The sequence below is a fragment of the Oryctolagus cuniculus genome, chromosome 7 (assembly GCF_051225735.1).
Source record: "Oryctolagus cuniculus isolate XC-2025 breed Fujian yellow rabbit chromosome 7, ASM5122573v1, whole genome shotgun sequence".
NCBI classification, from domain to species: domain Eukaryota; kingdom Metazoa; phylum Chordata; class Mammalia; order Lagomorpha; family Leporidae; genus Oryctolagus; species Oryctolagus cuniculus.
In genome coordinates this window covers 106,846,658-106,870,297 of record NC_142873.1, presented here as the reverse complement: position 1 = coordinate 106,870,297, position 23,640 = coordinate 106,846,658, and the positions used below count along the sequence as shown (strand labels likewise).

The 23,640-nt window shown below is 43.0% G+C and overlaps 1 protein-coding gene across 6 annotated transcripts in view; it reads left to right on the top strand.

Annotated features, from left to right (window-relative positions):
- The window catches only part of PDE4B (phosphodiesterase 4B), a 679,542-nt gene that overhangs the window by 610,734 nt on the left and 45,168 nt on the right, over positions 1-23,640 (top strand). The window contains exon 1 of one of the 6 annotated variants that reach the window (XM_017346217.4): positions 23,041-23,259. The exons of 4 other annotated variants lie outside the window; for them this stretch is intronic. In XM_017346217.4, the coding sequence (XP_017201706.1) occupies positions 23,235-23,259 (25 nt within the window). In that variant the 5' untranslated portion in view covers positions 23,041-23,234. Of the gene's footprint in view, positions 1-23,040; positions 23,260-23,384; positions 23,546-23,640 lie in introns of those variants that run through there. One more of the 6 variants, XM_008265105.5, reaches the window with a different exon arrangement.

The window sequence follows — 23,640 nt, the reverse complement described above, 5'->3', positions numbered from 1 at the left end:
CCAGGTCCAGGTTTCTTTAACCTACGCTCTTCATTTGAAGGAGGCCTTTAAGTGGCTGACAAATCTGCGTTCTTCATTCTGGAGGCTGGGCTTGTCCTGAATGTTTGGAAAGTTCGTTCACAGGTGTATTTGTATGAGTTTTCTACCGCTGCAGTAACAAACCACACAAACACAATGCCTTAAAACAACACAAGTCAAGGTTTTGGCAAGACTGTATTCCTTTCTGGAGCTTCGAAGGGAAAATCCATTCTTGCCTTTTGCAGTTTTGAGAGGCTTTGCAGATTCCTTGGCTCCTGCTCGGCTGGCATCCTCAAAGCCATCAGTGGCAGGCCAGATCCTCCTCATCTCCCATCACTATGACATTCTGCTGTTTCTTTCACATTTAAGGACCCTTTGGATTATATTGGGCCCACCAGATAATCCAAAATCAATCTCCTTTTTGAAAGTGAGCTCATTAGCCATCTTCATTCCTTCTACTACCTTAATTCCACTTTGCTGTATAACGTAACACATTCAAGAGTTGCAGAGATTAGGGCATAGACCTCTTGGGGAGGCCATTTATATTGTGTACCCCAGATTTTGAGAGTGGCTTCAGGATCTGAAAATGTCTCTCTAGCAGGATTAGCAAAATGTGGCCTGTGGACCAGCCATATGTTTTTGCAAATAAATTTTTTATTAGAATACCCCCAAAACACATGTGTTTATGGCTTGTCTATGGCTGCTTTCATGCTAAAATGGCAGAATGGAGTATTTGCCATAGAGACTGCAATGGTTGGTCCATGACATAAAATATTTACTGCTTGGCCCTTTAAAAAAAGTTTACTTACCTCTTCTCCATAGCACTCCATATAACTCTGGTTCTGATGCTATAACATCGCTCGCAGCTCCTGTGAGGATTTCTTCATGTTTTTTGCACATTCCTCAGCCCTCTTTCTAAATTCTAGCAGTGCTCTGGCTGCCTCTGCAGTTGTTCCTCCTTTATTCTCAAGCGCCATGAAACTACTGAACCTTTGTAGTAATTCCAAAAAAAGGTCAAATCTCTTAATTTTGATAAATGCTCCTTTCTCTGCTTGGAATGCATTGATCTTCTTTCTATATCTCTTGCCAGGCAAGCTCCTGTTCATCCTTAAAACCTTGCCAAGGCATGGCTTGCTCCAGGAAGCCTTCCCTGAAGTTGCCCTCCAAGGAGAAGTAATTACTCCTATTCTCGAAACAGTCCTTCTGGGCTCCAAGTGCCTGGGTGTCGGTGATTGCTACATTTACCCCTCTGCGTATCTCCTGTGCTCAGCTGTGGAAACTGATTTCTCCTGCTTCATTTCTTCTGTTTAGGGGAAAGAGATGTTTTCTTGGAAATGCAAGTTCCCTTCTCCTGTCCGGAGTCTTATCACCTGCAAAGAGAAAAGTTGGGTTAAATATGGTTGCTGTCTAAAGCCCTTCCACTTTAATGGTCTTTTCCATCCCAGAGGGTTTGGCCTAGTTCCTTTGAAGAGAAACATCTCCATTAAGCTTGTGCCCTGCACAGTTGGAAATCATCCAAGATATGTGTCACTCATAGCTTTGACTGTGTGGCCAGTAGGGCAGGGAAATGGGGAATGAGGAAGCAGAGGGGAGCAAAGAGCTGGTGGGATAATCGGGAGGTATAAAGCATTTAGTTATCTTTCTCCAGGCACCAATTAGGAGGCAGCACACATGGCCTACAGAGTCCTAATCCATGCCTGGAGCTCTATGCACTTGCTCAAGACCCACCCTAAACCCTTTCTACCATATGGGAATCAGGCTAAACTCAATGTGGTCCACATTAACATGTTTCCCTTCCTCTCCCAACTCCCTCACATCTGTCAATGGTTCTGCTTTTTTGTCCCACCCTGTCTAGAAAACATTTTGGGCACCCTCCTTTAACTAATTCACTGTATCTCATCACAGTGAGCGTATACTTCTTCCCTTCTGAACATAACTTAACTCTTCTCTTGCATCCATTATCCTCTGGTAATCTTGTCTGCATTGCTGTAAGCTTCAGTCGCAGCAGCAGGGCTTCCAGGTTTCCAAGCGACTTCCCTTTGAGAACCATCTTCTCTACCCCACCAGCCGGACTGCCCCACCTTCCTTTCCCCTGTTGAAGATCTCACAAAAGCTCCTTGCTGTTCCCTTGTCCAATCCAGACTCCTCTGCCTCACATCATCAGCGGGCCCTGCTCTGTGTTGGGGTTTTTTCCAACACTCTGTTCAGCGAGACCCAGCTCCTCTCTGCTTTGCATTTCATTTGACCCTCACCCCTTTCCTCCAGTGACTACCTGTACCTGACCTGAAACTCGCTTCAACTCAGGGCACTTCCATAGGCATTTAGAAAGCCCTCGCTCTCTTCAAGGCCCAAGCACACCTCTGCTGCCCCCAGCCGCTCCCTGATGATCCACCCCACTGCCCATGCTGTTTCCATTCTGTGTTTTGTCCCTGCTCCCCTCCTGGACCACACATACTTCTTGAAGATAGAAACAAATGTGTCCTTTTTCTAAAAGAATATTTATTTGAAAGTCAGAATTATACAGAGAGAGAAGGAGAGGCAGAGAGAGAGAGAGAGAGAGAGAGAGAGAGAGGTCTTCCATCTGCTGGTTCACTCCCCAATTGACCACAATGGCCGGAGCTGTGCCAATCCGAAGTCAGGAGCCAGGAGCTTCTTCCAGGTCTCCCATGTGAGTGCAGGGACCCAAGAACTTGGGTCATCTTCTACTGCTTTCTCAGGCCACAGCAGAGAGCTGGATCGGAAGTGGAGCAGCTGGGACTTTAACAGGCACCCATATGGGATGCCAGCACTGCAAGTGACGGCTTTACCCGCTACACCACAGTGCTGGCCCCACAAATGTGTCTTTGCTGTCTGTATCCCCCACTAGGACCAGCTGTTAAGTACATACACCCAGGCCACCTTTCCATCCCCAGCCACTGTTTCCTCTCCACTTGTTCATCTATCATTCATAAATTAATGATAATAAGTCGACCTTATAAAGCTGCTTTGAGGATTAGATGTATTTTGGTCAGGGTGGGCCCTTGAATGATGATTGTGATGACTGACATTATCCTTTTTATCCATCCTTCCCACAGCCTTCAGTTTTTGGTACACAGACTCCTTAGCATTCAGAGCTACAGAAAGTAATAAAAGAGATCTTCTCCTTCCTGGACATAGACATTGTTCCTGCCACTAAGTCTTGATTGAAAAATTCCACACTCAGCCTCACAAGTTACAATAGGTTAAAGCACCTCATTTCACTTGTTCATAAGACAAGCACTTATGAAGTGCTTGCCAGTTAACAGGTACTGTTCGGGGCTTTCCTTAGCAACGCCAGTGTCCTTTCTCATAGACGAGTCATTCCCTCTTTCTCGACTCAGACCCAGCTCTTCCTACCTAACAGGAAGTGTGCAATTCAAAGTTTTCACTGAGGGTTTGGTCCTCAGTTTTGGCCGTGGAAACCTCATTTGCTCTCCACCCTCTGGAGTTCTTCCCCTGAGGCTGTGGGTGCCAGGTGCCAGCTGGGCCTTCTGTCCGCTGGCTGCCTGGACTATTCAGTTTCAGAAAAATAATTTCTAATCTAAACTACAACTACTTAGAATTCATTCAAAGTATAGCTGTAATTCATTCATTCAGGAACTCCAATCAGTGACTAAATCCAATTCAGTAAAATTGCTAAATGAAAGCAACTGCTCAGATAGACTGACAATCTCAGAATGTCTGCTATATGTTTCTGTAATAAAATTGTTGGCATAATTTATTTTTTTCAAAGATTATAAATCTTTTGTTTGCTACTATTTCAAATAATATAAATTTTTATAATTCAATAGCCTTTTAAATTAGATAGCATGACATTATATGATGAATGCTAGAACCACCAAAACAAAAACTAAAATCAGTGAAGTTTGACTAATAAGAAAAATCACTTAAAATATTACTGTAGGAATCTATTATCTACATTTCCCCAATTTTATGACTGTTCTGAATCTGTGTCCAATTATTATATGTGTGAGCTGGCAAAGAGAAGCCAGAATGTCAGAAGTGACATGCAAAATACTCCCAGTCCTGGTCTGTACGTGTGTGTTCAGAGAGAGAGAGACTGACTTAAGCCAATATTTTCTACCAAGCCTGCACATTTATGTTGGCAGGATTTCACTGGTAAATATTGGCTTAAACCAAACACTGAAATCTTTAATCACATTTAAACAGACCTTGCATTATTCTGCATTAGACACTGTGTTAGAAAGGGAATAACAAGGAAAGAGTAAGTATAGCCGATAGGTACGATTTTTCAAGGGTAAAAGCGAAAAATCTGAATTAAGAGAAATTCTTCAGAGGGAGAAATGCCAGGGAAACCACTGCTGAAATACAAAATTTTGTTTTTCTAAGGTCTGGAGCTGGGTTCAGTTAAGTGACGTAGTTTACAAACCAGGGGAAATTAGGGCAGGAACGGAAGTACTGCCAAATTAGGGGAAATCGGCTGAAGGAAAGGCAGCTAGCTGTCGTACACAGCGTTTGCTGGCTTCCTCTGATTCTCAGACCATTCTTGTTTGCTGCTGTGTCAGGCTGGGTTGCCATGAAACTCAGGCCTAATTTTATATTTCATTGGAAGTTCTGAATCTTGCACATAAAGCAACTACTTGTCTACTCATAGAGGCTACAGAAAGCAAACTTAACCTTTCCTACCACACACACAACCTTGACCCTGAAAGAATCACTTGGCTCTGTCCTTTCTGTGTCTTCTTTCACATCCAGTGGTTGTTGACTGAGTCATTCAGAAGCCCGTAAGTTGCCCGGAGATCTATGACTCTGTTGCTAAAGCGTTCCTTCCCCTGACTCCTGCCACTTCCGCACTCCCCAAATCTGCACCCCTCACATTGCAGACCCAGCCAGAGGCTGCGCCAGGGTTTGTGGAAATTCTTCAGGAGCACTGGCCCTCCATTTCTTTCCGAAATCCATGATTATCCCTGCTCCAGTCAAGCCCCGCACTTCACATTTGGGGGCCCAGGATAAGGCTTGGAAGAAGCAGGGCTCCAGCTGAGGGGAGTGCTCAGCTCCGTAGAGGCTGCCTGAAGGAAACGCTGTCTTCATTTGTGTCTTTACTTTTTAACTCTCGGAGGGGAGAGTGAGGAGGTGGAGTTGCTAGAAATAAAAGTGGAAGACTCGGATAGGATGATGATCGCCCAACCAACCTGAGGATGGGGCTCTCCTGGAACAACTCTGAAAACAAAGCCTTCTCCGTATCCGTGTTGCAGGTGCTGCGTCAGACATCCGGGTTTCTGCCTGAAAATGGCCCCTGCAAGTCAGAGGAAGCTCTTTTATAGACTAGTGTGGTGATGCATATCAACTTTGAATTCAGGCTGGATTAGAAACTGCGTTCCAGCCCGTACTTAGCGGTGTGCCTTGGGGCAAATTGTGTAACCTCTGTGAGCCTCAGTTTACTCATCCATAAAATAGGAATAATAACTATTTACTGAGGTTGTTGCAGAGATTAAGTGAGTTAATAAACAAAGTCTCTCATGCACTGCCTGACATGGTAGGTCAAAAATAAACTTAAGCAGATCCAAATGTCTCCTTGGGGCTTACCCAACAGAGGCAGCCACGAATCATTCCTGATAGCACTGGAGGCAGATTGCCTAAGTCTCAATTCTGGCTCCACGAAGTCTGTGACCCTGGGAAAGTTGCTGAATTTCTGTTTCTCATCTATAAAACACAATGATCTATTATATGTAAATAATACTTGGGTCATCAAATTATAATAAAGGTTAAATTATTTACTGTGCATAAGTGCTTAGGAACAGTGACTAGTACTCAATAAATGTTAACTACAGTCATTATTTTTATTATACCCCTTTTAACACGAGCACTTACAGTAGAATGAATGCTTGCCTTGGATTGTTCAAGTCCAGGCTATAGCCTTACGATCTAAAACAATGCTAGCTAATGGAAGCATAATGCAAGCCGAATAGATCATTTAAAATGTTTAGTAAACACACAAAAAGAAGCCAATACAATTAGTTTCAATAATGTATTTTAATTAACTCAATACATTTAAAATATGGTCCCCTTAGCATGTAATCGGATATAAGCATTGGGCTAGTTTACATCATTTTTCCTGCAAAATGTTTGATGTACCTATACACACTGCACATCAGGCCAGCCACATTTTAAGTGCTCAATAACCACATGTGTCACAATGGCTACCATATTGGACAATGCAGAAATTCCAGATCCTAAAGCAAGTCCCTTCATCTTAATGAGCCTCAATTACCTCATTTGTAAAAATGGAGATCATTTTAATGGCTTCACTTGCAGGAAAAAAAAAATTTAGCAAACGAGCAAACTTGGAAGTACTTTGTCAACTGGACGAGACTTTATATGGCATTTCTACTCTTCACAACACTTACATTGCCAACTGTAATATCATTCTCACAAGGTGTTGTGCCCAAAGGCCTGAGTGATATATCACCCAGGATAGAAACAGGTAGCCACTTTCCTCTAGACAGAAGGGAGATTTTAGCTGATAATGTTTTGGGAGATTAGAAAACGTGTAGTCCTCTTTCTCTGCCCACTCAACTATTTTCACTCTGAGTAGAAAACACTTTTGCTTCTACTCCCCAGTGATTTTTAAAAGTTCTTGGACAACTTTCATTCTAAAAATAAAGATGAAAATAAAATAATACATTCTCTGGGATTACATTTTAATTTGAAGCCTCCTTATTTCTTAAAAACTCCCAACTATGCCTACACATAATAATCTCTGATATTAGTAATTTACCAAATTTTTATTCTCTACCCTGTCTTTTAACTCTCATAGCTTTTTGCTATCAGATAAATAATTCATCTTTTGATTGGCTGTAGAGTGTATAGCAAGAGCACCAAGCTTGGGGTCAGAAAGCCTGAATTCAAGTCTCTGGGTTTTGCATCACTAGCTATGGGATTTGGGTGAGATACTTAAAGTCCCGGAGCTTCAGTCTCTTCCTCTACAAAACAGAGACAATAATACCTCTCTCACAAAGTATGATGGGGATTAAAAGAGATGACACAAAAGAAAGCAGTTAATAACTGCAAAGCATTAGACATGTGTAAAAATGGTATCAGGAGATTTATAAACCACTTTGTTCTTGCCATTCTTTTGTCAAACAGTTTTCTTTTCTTTTTTAAAGATGTATTTCTTTATTTGAAAGGCAGAGTTACAGAGAGGCAGAGGCAGAGAGAGGGAGAGGGCTTCCATCCACTGGTTCACTCCCCAGATGGTGGCAGTGGCTGGAGCTGTGCGGATCTGAAGCCAGCAGCCAGGAGCTTCTGGGTCTCCCACGTGGATGCAGGGGCCCAAGGACTTGGGCCATCTTGTACTGCTTTCCCAGGCCATAGAAGAGAGCTAGATCAGAAGAGGAGCAGCTGGGACTCGAACTGGTGCCCATATGGGATGCCGGCACTGCAGGCAGTGGCTTTACCAGCTATACCACAATGTAGGCCCCTGTCAAACAGTTTTCAATGGCTCCTTCTTTCCTGGCTAACAAAATAAGATTCCTTAGATTAGCATGGAAAGCTCTCCTAGATCTGGCCTTACTTTTTCGCATCTACCTGTCTCACTCCCTGACTCAGACAAAATGTTTTCACCAAATAGGACTGTTATATTTGCTTTCATAACCAGGACTGAGTACTGTGGCATGTTCCTAGCCCCATATCTTTCTTCATGTTTTCTATTGCTTCACCTGATCTTTTCATCTCTCAAAAATCCAATTTTTAAATTATTCTTTTTATTCTATTTGAAAGGCAGACATAGAGAGAGAGAAAGAAGAGAGAGAGAGATCCTCCATACACTGGCTAAACTCTCAAAGTGCCCACAACATCCAAGGTTGGACAAAGTCAAAGCTTGAAATCCAGAATAAATATCCAAGTCCCCCATATGGGTGGTACAGACCCAGCTGTCTGAGCCATCACTTGCTGCTTCCAAGGTGAAAATTAGCTGGAAACTGGAATTAGGAGCAAAGCTGGGAGTTGTACCGTTATTCTGCTACAGGATGGAGGCATCTCAGCAGCATCTTGAAGCACTGTGCCAAATCCCCAGCACTGCCTTTCCCACCCATTTTCCTTTACCTAGCCTCCAGATGTCTCCTGATCTCCATTTCCCCAATGTCCTTAAGCGCTTTCTACTAACTGTGAACTTTGATTGTGTTTTTCTTATGACAACTGTAAGAATCTATCTGGGATTTTCAGCAATGCTTGGTACACAGACACTGGTGATGACTAAATATGGCTAGTCAAAGAGAGTAAAATAACAAAATCTGCATGTGATTTTGCAGAAATTCCACTGAGAGGCAAAATGTCTCCCATATGAAAAGTAGCCAGCCCAGAAATCTAACCAAGACATGAGTGCAAAAGAAATACAGAGCTCATTAATTGTGGTAACTCTGAATAAGTCAGCAAAATTAAGGTGATTTGTTTGGAGACTACAAAGAAAAAAAAGACATTGCGTCTCCAATAACGGTCAGTTGCAAAAGTTCCTTTCCTTCTGCAATTTGTATCTCATGTATTGATATCTTGGGCAAGTCAGCAGTGCAACCAATATTTTTGAGATTCTACCAAGTAAGAGATGTTCTGCTGCATAACGGACCAGCAAAAAAGATACCTTCCCTGCTCTCAAGAAGGTTAGCTTCTGATAAGTGAGCTACAGCAAGAGGAATAGTTGCAATAAAGTTGGTCAGATGGCATTGTGAAGCCTGATAGGAAGGCAGCTTCATCTAAGTTTAGAATAGCTACAGAACTTCACGGAGGAGATATGTCTAGACTGGGCCCTAGAAGATAGGTAAGATAGGTGAGCAAAGTTGGGAAAGATTCTTTGGGTAGATGGAAGTGCTTGAGCAGAAATATCTACAGTCCACCTCAACGGAGGAACTGAATATAACAGACTTAAAGAAAGGAGTCATTTAAACCGTCCAACTAACTCCCCTGCTCTGTTTTGATTTCCTACCTACCAAGCAATTGTATGATTAGAATTTGATCTCCCGTGTACTGGAGAATCTGATAATGATCCAGAAAACAGGAAAAGGTTTTTGTAAATTATTACTCTCTGAATATTAATTCATTGGTTTCTGGTTTGTTACTGGTTGTAGTGAGTTGTGAGTTGAATTAACCTTAAAAAAACTAACAAAAATCACATTTCTAGACCCAAAAAACTGAGGTGATTATTAATTTTGTTCATCAGCTAAACACCATGGCTTTTGAGACTAAATGATTGCAACTCATAAATGTCTCAATTCCATTTCTCTCTCTCCATCACCACTGCTACTAAATAGTTCTAGCCATCATCTCCCACATTGTCGCTCCCCGTCTTCATGGAGGAACGACACTAAACCCTGCCTAGGCTTCCTATCCGAGTCACGGCACAATTATGTCGCTCCCCCTCTTCGTGGAGGAATGACACAGGACCCTGCGCTGTTCTTTTGTCTGCTCGGCCCTTCCCGGGTTTGCTGCTGGTTCTTCCCGGGTTGGCTACTGACCCTTCCACCTCCATGGAAGGGCGGTTCCCCCTGCCACTTTCCCCACTTCCGCGGGGGAGCGGCACACCGCCGGCCGGCTCTCTCGGGGGCTGCTCAGGTGTTCCTCATAGATGTTCCTGGTGCATGTTGTCTCTCTCCTCCTTTATAGTCCTCTTCCACCAATCCCAACTCTGCTACCCACACACCGAGTACGCTGCTCTCCTCCAATCAGGAGCAGGTCCTGCTGTTTATTGGTTGAACTGGAGTCAGCTGTGTAGAAGCTGTTTCCTCCTCTCCCAGCGCCATATTGTGGGAGAGCAGATGCATAGAATAAGTCTTAATTCCAGTAACAGTCTAGTCCGAGTTGCTCCCCACACCACATAAACTACCACAATTAAAAAATGCTATTAATAATGATGCACATCCCTGCTACAATAACAAAATATGTAGAGACTGGGTGATTTATGAAGGAATTTACTTCTTTTTTTTTTTAAGTTCCAGCAGCTGAGAAGTCCAAGGTCAAGGTGCCAGCAGGTGCACTCTCTGATGAGGGCCACTTTCAAGAGAAAGAACCATGTTATTGCATCCTCTTACTTGAGACAAAAGATGTGTCCTCAGATGAAGGAAGGAACAGAGGGCAAAGGGGCCTAATTAGCTCCTGCCAGCCCTTTTATAAAGTTGCTAATCCTATTCTTGAGGGAACTGCCCATTTGACGTATTCACCTACTAAAGGGCTCCCTCTTAAGATTATCATATTAGTAATTAAGTTTCAACATGCAAATACTGTTATCATCCTTACTACATGGGTAAAGAAACTGAACCACAGAGTATTTAAGTAATGTCTCCAAGGTTAGCAAAATGTAAGTGCTTGTACTAGAATATGAACTGAGTCAGTGTGGATCCAGAGACCAAACATTTAATCACCACTATACAGTCTTCATAATTCTTCCTTGTCTATATTAATTTGTTAGAAAAATAACTGGACTGCAACTTGCCTCCATCACTGATCACTTTCTGGTGCCACTAGTCTTTCATAGCTGTGCAAATTAATCATTTCAGTCCTTGAGCAGCCTTTCATGTGGGTGATATATGTTTTTAACTGCAGGGAAATAGGTTATCATCAGTAAGTAAATGCCGAAGTAAGTCGTTCTGAAAGCAGGTTTTGGTAACAGCATAGGTGAATTCGGACATGACCCCTAAATTATACAAAAATGTGGCCCCTTAAAGTTCCCCAGAATTGCCCTCTGGGGTGCCACATGTGCTATCAGAATTTGGGGTGCCATACAATTTCACTATATGCTTACTAATAAATCCCCAATATTAGTAAGCCCAAGAGGGTTCTTGCCTAATATTTAGAGAAGAATTCTAAATACCGGCACAGATAAACGAGGCAGCATGGTGTGTTTTAAGCTTTTATTTAGTGCGAGAGGTATCTAGGAAAGTGAGGGTTTAGTTCAGGTTGGAGAGAGGGGAAAGTCTGGAAACTGGGGGAGCGTCCATACGAAGCAGGAAGCAGGCCAAAAGCCACGTGCAGTGAGCACCTTGAGCTGCTATCCATTTTAAGCTTTTATGTAGTGAGAAAGATGCATAGGAGAGTGAGAGTTTTATTAAGAGAGAGAGGTAAATCTGGGTTCATACCGAGCACCAGGAACCAGCCACGTGGATGAGCATCTAGGCCAGGAAGCCTAGAGCACATGGCCCGAAGGCCATGCGTCCTGGAGGCACAGGGCTATAGCAAGCCCCCTCCTGGCAAGAGGCCAGGGAAGAAGAGAAGGCCGGACACATCATGTCCTAGGCTTTTAACCCACTTCCAAAGGGGAGTGGTTAATTAACCAGATTGGCTGGTTGGCACCCAGGTGTGGCCAGGTAGAGGCAAGAGGTCACATGGGTGTGGCGAAGGCGTGGTCTTCTAGCTCACAAATCTAATCTTTTTTCTTTTTTTTTTTTTTTTTTTGCCAGAGCGTCTTGGCTTTCTATGCCTCATGGTCATGGGCTCTTCAGCCAGATCCGAATGCCTTAAGGGCTGATTCTGAGGCCAGAGTGCTGTTTAGGACATCTGCCATTCTATGAGTCTGCTGTGTATCCCACTTCCCATGTTGGATCGTTCTCTCCCTTTTTGATTCTATCAGTTAGTATTAGCAGACACTAGTCTTGTTTATGTGATCCCTTTGACTCTTAGACCTATCAGTATAATCAATTGAGAACTGAAATTGATCACTTGGACTAGTGAGATGGCATTGGTACATGCCACCTTGATGGGATTGTATTCGAATCCCCTGGCACGTTTCTAACTCTACCGTTTAGGGCAGATCAGATTGAGTATGTCCCAAATTGTACATCTCCTCTATCTCTACTATCCCCACTCTTATATTTAAGAGGGATCACTTTTCAGTTAAATTTAAACACCTAAGAATAATTGTATGTTAATTAAAGAGTTCAACCAATAGTATTATGTAGAACAAAAACAATGCTAAAAGGGATAAAGTATTAAGCTGTTCATCAACAGTCAGGACAAGGGCTGATCAAGTCACCGTTTCCCATACTGTCCACCTCACTCCAACAGGTTTCCCTCTTGGTGTTCAGTCAGTCGTCACCGATCAGGGAGAACATATGGTATTTGTCCCTTTGGGACTGGCTTATTTCACTCAGCATGATGTGTTCCAGATTCCTCCATTTTGTTGCAAATGACCGGATTTCATTGCTTATCACTGCTGTATAATACATCTTAATAAAGCAAGGGTGGTGGGGTGGGGGAGGAGTTTTAAATTCCCTCCTCCCCCTGAAGATAACCTGTATGCCTGCCTGTTTCATAGGGAGAGGTAGAGGAAAAAGGAATAGTGCTATGAGGCTGACACACAGCAAAGGCCTGAAAGAAAGAGAAAGTTAGACTACTTGTTTGCAAGAAGTCCCGTGGCTTAGTTAAAATGACCATGGAATTTAGAATCAGAGAACTTACATTCTTCCTCTTTCATTCTCTTTTCCCTCTTCTCCAGTTTCTCTCTCTCTCTCTCTCTCTCTCTCTCTTTCCCTTTATCATGTCCAACCTCAGTTTTCTCACATGCATAATGGAAAATGTGTGTCATAATAATAATAGTAATCTTGATCTCATGGGGTTTAGTTTTCAAGGGAAAAATGAGATGCAACTGAAAGTGCTTGGTAAATTGTCAGGTTATATATACAAAAACAAGTTGTGATTGGAATTTCTTTAACTTGCAGTCTTAGAAAAATTTGCTAAAGAAATCTGCATTAAAATGACCCACTTTTCATTGTTCTTTCCCTTGAGGGCTGCTAACCTCTTCTGTGAATCCAAGCAGGGTGAAATCCCTGTCATATGCAATTGCAAAGTTCTGCATTCAGAGGGACACATTAACAAAGTGCTGCCTTAAGAAAGGCCACAAAGGGCTTACAAACTGTGCCTTCAGAAGAATTGCATTCAGAGTATATTCAGGGTGCTCTCCAGATCCTGTGATTTGTTCTTAGAATGTTTTAAGAATGTTCTAAGAATGTAAAAGCAAAACATGTTCTTGAAATGTTGAGCTCTAACACAGGTGTGTTTCATTTACTAAATATTCATCAAAAGAAAAGGGGAAGCTTTGGGCATGGTAACTTATTGAAGTAGGCAGGCATTCATTATGATGAAGAAAAGATACTGCTAAGAAAAACAGGGGGAAAGTCATAGCCAAGACCACCAAATAAATAACTAGCTCAACACAATGCCATTAAATAGAGGCTGATTTCCATATGCACGAAGCTAGTTTATATTTTAACAAATACACTGCACTTTGGGAAGGAAGATAAGAATGATATAAGCATGCTAACTTCAAAAGCACTTAGAGTCTGGCAAGGAACCCAGGCATAAGGACGTCTACAGGACTGGAAGCTTGTAGATAAAACTAGAGTCATAAGGTGAATGTAAAACATGCAGTTAGCACACACTTCCACCTTCCAAAGATCAGGAGAGTAGGGCAGGAAACCTGAGAAGGCCCCTATCTTGAGAAACCTACCATTTGAAGTATGGGAAGAGGATTTCCAATATAATAATTTTATGCAATGAACAATACCACTTCTACAGTATCTTGTTCATTGCTGTAACCCATCACTCCACTCAGGCTTGGTTAGAGTAGATGCTCAATATACCTTTGTTGAGGCCGGCGCCGCTGCTCACTAGGCTAATCCTCTGCCTTGTGGCGCCGGCACACCGGGTTCTAGTCCCGGTCGGGGCACCGGATTCTGTCCTGGTTGCTCCTCTTCCAAGCCAGCTCTCTGCTGTGGCCCGGAGTGCAGTGGAGGATGGCCCAAGTGCTTGGGCCCTGCACCCCATGAGAGACCAGGAGAAGTACCTGGCTCCTGCCATTGGATCAGCGCGGTGCGCCGGCCACAGCGTGCCGGCTGCAGCGGCCATTGGAGGGTGAACCAACGGCAAAGGAAGACCTTTCTCTCTGTCTCTCTCTCACTGTCCACTCTGCCTGTCAAAATATATATATATATATATACCTTTGTTGAATGAATGAGCAAACATCTTTCCATACAGTTTACAGCGTCTGACAGGCCACTGTCCTGCTGTGTCAGTCAGGATTTGGTAAGGAATTCAGCAAACTCTAATCAGATAAGTATCAAGAAGGCAATTTTCTGACATTTTGCCTAGTGAGGTATAGTGAGGTATAGTGACATATAGTGTCATTGCCACCCTTATACTACTCCCTTCCCTAGGACCAGAGAAAAACTCTACCCAATTCGCCTATCAAAAATGTCAATGTACTCTCAGAAAAGTGACCCAGAACCTGGGAAAGGGTGGTAGAGAAAGGGTGGTAGAGATGGTGGAAAACTTTCTTTACATGTTTGGTACTATACTTTGGCAATGTTGATTCACTAGGGTCTTACAGCTGGTTTAAACCATCTTTCAGTTTTATAGGTGAAGAAACAGAGGCACAATAGCTACTTACTTTGTGTGAGCTCACACTGCTAGTTAATGGCATAACCAGGATTTACAAACAGCTAGGTCAGACTCCAAGATGTTCTGCTGAGTTTTGAGTTAGTAGGAGCACCCTGGTTTATGTCATGACAAAACCAACAGCTTTTGTTGTTGTTTTTTAGCACTGTGAAACTTAGTTAAACTCTGTTGATACCCATTGCTAGAACTCAACAAAAGGAAACAAAATGTGTTTGTAGAAATCCTACTTTTTTTTGAGATCTTTTAAAAATTTGAAATACAGAGTGACAGAGAGAAAGAGAAAGAGAAAGAGAAAGCAAGCTTCCATCTGCTGGTTCACAGCTTAAATGCTGGCAACATCCAGGGCTGAGATTGTCTGAGGTCACAAGCCTGGAACCCCATCCTGGTCTCCCATGTGGTGGCAGGGACCCAAGTTCTTGAGCCACTACCCACTGCTTCCCAGATGCATTAGCCAGGGAGCTGGAACCAGAGTGGAGTAGCTGGAACTCAAACCAACCCTCCAATACAGGATGCCAGTTGCTGTTACCGTGCCTGCCCCGTTCTTGTTTTTATAAAGTGACCTTTCCCTAGATGACTCTTTGTTGAAAGGCTGCATGGAAAGCCACAAGGACAGAGGGGAAAGTGCACAAATCCTAAGTGTAGAAATTTGTGAATTTTTATAAAGTGGACACACCCAGGTAACCAATACCCAGACCAAGAGCTACTCATAGATCATTCTTAGCTGCATGGAAGGCCCCTCAAGTCCCTCCTCATCACTAATCCCTTAAAGTAAACCCTACTTTGACTTCCAATATCATAGACTAGCTTTTGCTTCTTTGGAACTTTATTGAGTCATACTTCTTTCATGTACTTTTAACATTTGACTTTTTTTATTCCACATTTCTGATGTTCATCCCTGTTCTTGAATGTGACATTTTTCCAATTGATTTGATCACTAGCATAGCACTGAAAATAATTGCCACCTTTGCTAAAGGGAAGACTCCAATTCTGTGAGGCCCATAAACAAAAGGTTTTATTAGTTTCCTTCTAGATGCTTTCTTTGGGTATAAAAAGGAGGAGATCTGACAGATATGTTTCTGATATATACAGAACTATGTTAAAATTGCATTTAGAAAACAGATAATTCAATTAAAATGGTTGGGGGCCAGCACCACGGCTCAATAGGCTAATCCTCTGCCTGCGGCGCCGGCACCCGGGGTTTTAGTCCCTGTTGGGATGCCGGATTCTGTCCTGGTTGCTCCTCTTCCAGTCCAGCTCTCTGCTGTGGCCCGGGAGTGCAGTGCACCTGCATGGGAGACCAGGAGGAAGCACCTGGCATCTGGCTTCAGATCAGCACGATGGGCTGGCCACGGAACACCGGTCGCAGTGGCCATTGGAGGGTGAACCAATGGCAAAGGAAAACCTTTCTCTCTGTCTCTCTCTCTGTCCACTCTGCCTGTCAAAAAAAAAAAAAAAAAGATACAATTAAAATGGTTAGTATATCTAAAGAAACATTTCTCAAAGGAAGACGTGTGCCAATAGGTACATGGAAAAAATGTTCAACATTACTAATCATCAGGGAAATGCAAATCAAAACTACAAGAAGATGTCAGCTCACTCTAGTAAGATTGACTGAAATATAGAAAAGATAAAATTTAGCAAGCCTTGGTTAGAATATGGAGAAAACAGAACTTTGCACACTTTTGATGGGAATATAAATTAGTACAGACATTGGGGAAAACAGTACGGAGCTCCCTCAAAAAACTAAAAATAGATATACTATATGATTCAGCAATCCCATTACTGGGAATGTATATCTAATGAAAAAGAAATCAGCCTATCAAATAGGCATCTGCACTCTCCCATGTTTATTGCAGCACTGTTCACAATAGACAGAAAATAGAAGCAATCTAAGTATTCATCCACCAATGAATAGACAAAGAAAAAGTGGTATATATGCACAAGGGAGTACGACCCAGCCATAAAAAGGATGAAATATTGTCATTTGCAATAACTTAGATGGAACTGGGTATCATTATATTAAGTAAAAGAAGCTAAACACAGAAAGTCACATCAAGTATCACATGATCTCACTCATATGTGGAGTCTGGCAAATAGCTGGACTCATAGAAGTTAAAAATATTATGGAGGGGGTCAGCTCTGTGGCGCTGCAAGTTAAAGCCCCAGCCTGCAGCACCGGCATCCCATGTGGGCACCGGATGGAGTCCCAGCTGCTCCACTTCCAATCCAGCTCTCTGCTATGGCCTGGGAAAGCAGTAGAAGATGGCCCAAGTCCCTGGGCCCCTGTACCCGCAGGAGAGACCTGGAAGAAATCCTGGCTCCACACTTCTGATCAGCTCAGCTCTGGCCATTACGATCATCTGGGGAGTGAACCAGTGGATGGAAGACCTCTCTCTCTCCCTCTCTCTCTGGCTCTACCTCTTTCTATAACTCTATCTTTCAAATAAATAAATTAAATATTTTTAAAAATATATATTATGGAGTTTACCAGAGGCTTGGGAGAGAAGTAGGGAGGAAGGAATGGGAAAAGGTTGGTTGACAGGTTATACTTAGGTGGGAGTAAGACATTAAGGTGTTCTATTACACTTCTATATTTCTCCATTTATTAAAAAAACCTAAAAGATAACATTTGGGATACTTTCACTGTAAAGAAATGTTAAACGCTTGAAAGGAAAAATATATTCACCCTGATTGGCTATTGCACAATGTACATATGTAACATAACATCACATAGTACCACACGAACAGGCACAATTTTATATGTATATTAAAATTTTTAAATAAAAATAATGTTAAAATTTCATTTAGATATAATTATTAGAACATTGTATTTTGGGTGTATCCTGATGCTTTCACTTGCTTATTATGTGCAATTTCGGGCAGGTACTTCCCTCTCAGAGCCTCGATTTTCTAATCTATATTGAGTGAGGATACTTAAGGTTTCAAACTTAAATGACATCAAGTATATAAAGAGCCTCTGCCCCTACTTTTCCAACAGATGAGTCAGGTGGTAAAAGCACGCTTTCATCTGCAGATTGCAGGGCCAGCATTGAAGGGCACCTGAAGTTATTACCGGGTTGGCCACTGACTCCCTATTGGCTGAAATCCCTCGCCTGGCTTTCACACTATGAGCAGCTAGTGATTTGTGGCCAGGCTGAGTATCTAATCACTCTTTCTTCTCTGCATCTCTCCCTTTTTCCAAACCACTCTGCCAATGCACACACATTTCTACCATATTTTCATGAAAAGTAGGGGGAAATTGAACTATACCTAACTGTTAGGGGAAATGGAAAATTATGAAAACAGAAAAAAGGAAAGAAGATAGACTTAAAAAAGAATATTGTTCAGCAGTTTGTACAGTGTGACCTTACCATGGTTGTGTACAAGGTCACTTCAAAGAGCTCATGGAGAGTGGAATTAAAACATGCATTTATTGTGGTGCAAAAATTTGAAATCTACACAGTTTTTTTCCTTTTATTTATTTATATGAAAGGCAGAGTTACAGAGGGAGATTCAGAGACAGAGTGAGAGTGAGCAAGCAGTGAAAGAAAGACAGAGAGAGAGAGAGAGACAGAGAGAGAGATTTTCCATCCACTGGTTCACTCCCCAAATGGCTGTAATGGCCAGGACTGGGCCAGGCCAAAGCCAGGAGGCTGGAAGTCCATCTGGGTCTCCCATCTGGGTGCAGGGGCCCCAGTACTCGTGCCATCCTCTGCTGCTTTCCCAGGCACTTAGCAGGGAGCTGGATCAGAACAGTGGGGATTCAAACCAGTGCCCATATGGAATACCAGTGTCACAGGCAGAGACTTAACGTACTGTGCCACAAGGCCAGCCCCTGCACAGGTTTTTCATAATACATATGTTCCATGAACTTTTTGAAGACCCCTCATACATATATGTGTATACAAACATAGACATGAACAGATATGTAGAAAGATTAACCTCCCCATGGTAAAAATGTGAGATTTTTATTATTTCCAGCTTCTGTTTTTCCACAATGCACCTATCTCCATCTGTAATAATAAATGAGATATTTGTGCATAATACTTAAAGGTTTATGTTCTGTTTTTGTGTGTATTTTTTTATTTTCCCTTCCCTGTGAGAATATGACATTTTTCTTACCCTCACTTTACAGACGAAAGCATTTGTCTCAGAGAGTTTAGGTAATTTGCTTGAGGTTACCCACTGAAGCAAGGTGCAAGATGAGAACCATCCCAGCTCTTCTGAGAAAATATTACGCAGCCTCTTCGGGCTAAGGGCTATGTTAGGTAGACCAGAAAAGGGAAGCAGAGGCTCATGAAATGACAACATTTAGAAAAGTAATTACACAATTGAAAACAGAAAAATCCCAATGGTAAGGTGTAACTTTGAATGCATCTTTCAGTGCTGAGCTGAATCCTCTGGGCCTGGGTCAGGCAGAAGCCAGAAGCCTGGAACTCCATCTGGGTCTCCCACATGGTTGGCAGGGGCCCAAGAATTCAGGCCATCTTCTTGTGCATTCCCAGGTGCATTAGTAGGGAGCAGAATAGGAAGTTGAGCAGCCAGCAACTGGGACTTGAACCAGCGATTTGATAAGAGATGCTGGCATTGTAGGCAGTGGGCTAATCCACTGCACTATGATACTGGCCCTAGACCAAAATATACTCTTTCCAGGAATCTGGAGGGGACTATTTGCTCTAATAATTTAACCTGTGCCTTAAGGTAAATTAGAGATCATCATACTTCTTCCATTCTATCACATAATGATGTTGCAAGGATTAATGAATAGTATGCTAAGAGCTTCTTTGACAAAAGAGCTATTTGAATGACATGTATTATTAGCAGATTAATATTAATTAGAATTATTCATCCATTTTTTTCTCTTCCAGTTTCTCAGGGTCAAATGCAATATCTACAGACTCACAGAGGAAGAGAGTACCCCTTTGCTTCTTGCAGTGAGAGTTTGGAAAGCAGAAGGAAACAGAAGGGAGATGGGTTCTTCTTGTTGCTTCCCACTGTAAATTTTTGGAAACTAGAGTTACCTGCATGGTCCCATGACCTGCTTTTCCTCTCTTGAGATTTGCTTCTGTGGTGCTAAGCCTGTTCCTTGTCAATATCATCTTACACAAGACAGGAGCAAGAACAACATCCTGAGAGTATGGCCAGTGTGGTTACAGGGCCCAGGCTCACAGGGTTCCATATTTGCTCTTAAAAATTTTCTTTGCTTATTTATTTGATAGTCAGAGTTACAGAGAGAGAGAGGGAGAGACATAAAGAGATCTTTCATCCCCTGGTTCACTCCCCCAACTGGCCACAATGGCCAGAACTGAGCCGGGCCGAAGCCAGGAACCAGGAACTTCATCCTGTCTTCCACGTGGGTGGAAGGCGCCCAAGCACCTGAGCCGTGTCCACTGCTTTCCCAGGCCATTTGCAGGAGCTGGATCAGAAGTAAAGCAGCCAGGACATAAAATGACACACATGTGGGATGCTGGCACCACAGGCAGGGGCTTTACCCACTATGCCACAACACTGGCCCCTCCATACTTGTTTTTAAAATTTGTAGCAACGGAGTCTCTGAATTTATGTTTTGAGAGTGAAGTCTAATGGGACAGTGGAATCTGTGCCAGTGGCTTAGAGCCTTGTCTCATGTGTTGTTTCACATCTTGCCACCTGTCGGTGTGCCCTGGAATGATCCTCCATCATTTTCTTCTCTGATCCAGGCATCCCAGGGATCATGCAGTTCCCTTCTCTCCCCTCCCCCATCTATGACCACTGCTTCCCCCTTTCCCAGCAGGACTCTTGGTATATATAGGGAGGATTCGAGTTAGGCATGTGTGGGTTGCCAAGGCTCAGGTGGGGCATGACAGTAATTGTCCCTCCCCTTGGCTGACATAGCTATAGTGTGGTGCACAGATGCCATGACTTGATTCTCCAGGGCCTACTCCTGGCTGGGCAGAGGACATCATTCTGGTAGCTGTCAGGAAGGGGTACGTAGCAGCTGGTGAGCTGAGTATGTGCCCTAAGTCAGAGGAAGCAGGGCCTCTCAGTTCCTGCAAGAGTTTTATGGTATCTTATGCCCCAAAATATGGTATTAAATACCATACCAAGTTAGTTGTGACAAATGTACTATAACAATGTATGACACGTGCAACTTTTTGGCCAATCTACAAGCATTTAAAATAAAAACTTCATTGCAAAACCAGTAGCAAAAAACATCTTGACAGATTGAGAGACAAAATGCAGAACAAAAGGATAAAGCTTCATTCATTAGTACCTGTAATAGTGCATTCTCCTGTTTTCTGAGCAAAGGATCCCACACTTTTATTTTTCAGTGGGCCCTGCAAATTATGCAGCTGATTCTTACTATAAAATCCCTTGCTGAGTATATCACTCTGCTGTCTCTCTTTCAATGCCAGCTCACACTGTTTCCCACCTTTCAATGCCAGGGCTTTGAGTTCTTTGATTATCATTAGTAATGGCTCCATGTGTTGATAACCTGTGAACTAGCTACCATACCAGGCACTTTAGACACTGTACCTCATTTACTCCCTTTATAACTTATGAGATAAGTATTCTTAGCCTTGTTTTATAGATGTATGAAATTGAGGTCCAGAATCATCCCCTCAATGGTAGTAGAGATAGTCAATTTCTCTGATTCTCACTCCAAAGCTACTGTTCTCTAGACCCTTCTACCTCCAGGTGCCCAACTATTTGGCGTGGACAACTTCCATTCTCCCCCGTATTGACTCAGTACCAAACAAAGGATATGGTGCTAGAACTATGAAGTCACAGCACGGGGATCCGTCCTGACTGTACTGGTCATTTTCTTTGCCTGCGTCCACAAGTATCAGGTGTTTGAAGACCCCATTCTGAAATCTGTGCTTTCTGCCTTAGTTATCTGACAAGAAAGCTATGAAACGGGGCACAAAAGAAGTCTTGATTGTGGATTGGGAATTTTGGAAGTGAGACAGATCTAATGTAACTTCAAAATGTAACCAATAGCAAGTAGAAATTCTACTGTGGTTGACCTGAAAAAGAGGGGAAGTGAAGTGAAGTCCTATCCCATCTATCAGCCAGTTACTTATGTCTCATATTGGCCCAGTTCAAGAAGCACGTGGGTGTTTGTTCTGTGCAAAAGATAAGAAGTGAACGATGGCAGTAACATCCAATCAGTCTATCTTTGAAGAGGCCTCTTCCCCCCTCCCCACCCCCAGTGGTTCTATTATTGTATTTCCTTGGCCAAGCTTGAATGGACATCAGATCCCTTTTTCTCTTCATGACCAAGAGATGTGAGCTACCACCTTAGAGTTGGTTTGTGCATCAGCCTGAGCAACTTGCTGATCCCCCACTGTTCCGGTGCATGCCTGCCCTAATCACAGACAACCACAGGCCGTGATGTGGAAGACACCAGGCGCTGAAGCCGCAGTAGCCGGAGTAGCTGAAGTTTTTCTTTCATTAGCAGCAGGGCATGAGGATGGGAGGGTTCTGTGTCTTCAGGAAAAGCTTCTTTGGGGGAAAAAAAAATGCTTTTCTGGAAGGGGACAGAGGAAGCACACTGGAGTTTTGGTCACACTAAGGGAGAGTGAAGAGGATCTTCCTGTTGAGGCGACATTGCAAAATTGAAGGAAAGGAAGGGAGGGAAGGTTTGGCTTGAAATGCGTTTTATTAAAAACACCTCAATTCTTGTCTGCACATTTTTGAGGAGTGTGAAAAAAAAATAGAGGAAGTTACCTCCAGTGGTTTTGTGGCTTTTTAAGCATGACATACAGGATATTGAATTTTAACCCCTGTTTCTCCTGAAGTGTACTCACATTTCGGGGATAAACAAAGCAACTATTCTTTGAAAAGTGCGCCTGTGGCCAAGTGATTCCAGTCGGTTTATTCCCTTTTCGGCTTCAAGTATTTGAGTGCCACACATGTAAAATTATTAATATAATAATAAAAAAGCTAAGTGGTCTTACTAGGATCTCTGTATAAATGTATAATAAATGTATAAGAAGCGGGCTCCAACTCTGACAGAACTTTTATACTAAAACTCAATATGAGATTTATGGCTTTGTTAATGACTAGTGTGTGTTTGTGTTCCAGAAGGTTTGGTAGGGTCATTGTGTATTGTCCCCCGTTACAAAGAGTCATGTATGTTGGAGATTGCTTTTTATAGCCAGCTGTTGCTTCATTAAATCATCCAGCATTTATAAAATTAATTCAGTGTTTATTAACATGGGTTTCTTAAGTCAATAACCTGAAGTATGTGTTTAGACCCACAAACTTTTGGATACAGATCGCCATGTTGTGGATACATAAAACGTTTTAATTGTGCAGTCAAAATGTGATCTTGCAAAGGTTGGGGTTTGTTGTTGTTGTTGTTTTGTTTTTTTGTCTTTTGGTGGTAGGGACCACCGTGAAATATTTCCATAAAGTCTAGATAACAAAAAACGACAAATCAGAGCCCCCGGCTTTAATCGAAATGAAAAATCTGCAGCATGCCCGTCTGGCTCCACCTGAAACTCCGGGTCAGAATTTCCCTGTGATCCTGGCACCCGCGGAAGGGAAGTTTTAGCTTTGTTTAGTATAACAAGAGCCGCAGGACTCCCAGGCCAATAAACGTGTTCACGTCAAACTCCAGACAGTTTTTCTTAGACTGAACTCTTATCAGGGAGACCTCATTTTGCCTCTAATTAAAGGAGTCAGGGGAGAGAAAACAAAAATCGCCTCGGTCTCGGACTGGTGCGAGGCAGCGTTTGCTGATTAAAAGTCATTCCCACCAAATACAGCGCCGCACCCCCGACCCGCACTTCTTCCCCCTCGCCCACCTCCCCGGAATGAATGACCGCTTCTCCCCGGAACGTAAGGCTCCGTCTCCCGCCCCCTCCCCCACCCCCACCCCCCACATCGGGACCGTCTGTTTCATTTAGAAGAAAAGCCAGATGAGGAAAAGCTTTCCTCATTTCTCCTCTAGACTGCAAACACTCCGAAATGACATCAGGCGCCCTGAACAGCGCGGGATGACTAAGGCCGCGCGCGCCTGTGAGAAAACTCTCCCGGCTTCGTGGCCTCGGGTTTTCGGACACATGTATGCAGATGAGCTTGCCAGAGCCGGCTCCCCGCCTTCTTCCTCAGAGGAAGTTTCTTGGTAGATCACTGACACCTCATCCCGGCGGGCGGGGGCGCGGGGGGCGTGAAAACTTGGCGGCGGCCGGCGCGCACAGCGCCTCACGTTGATTTGTT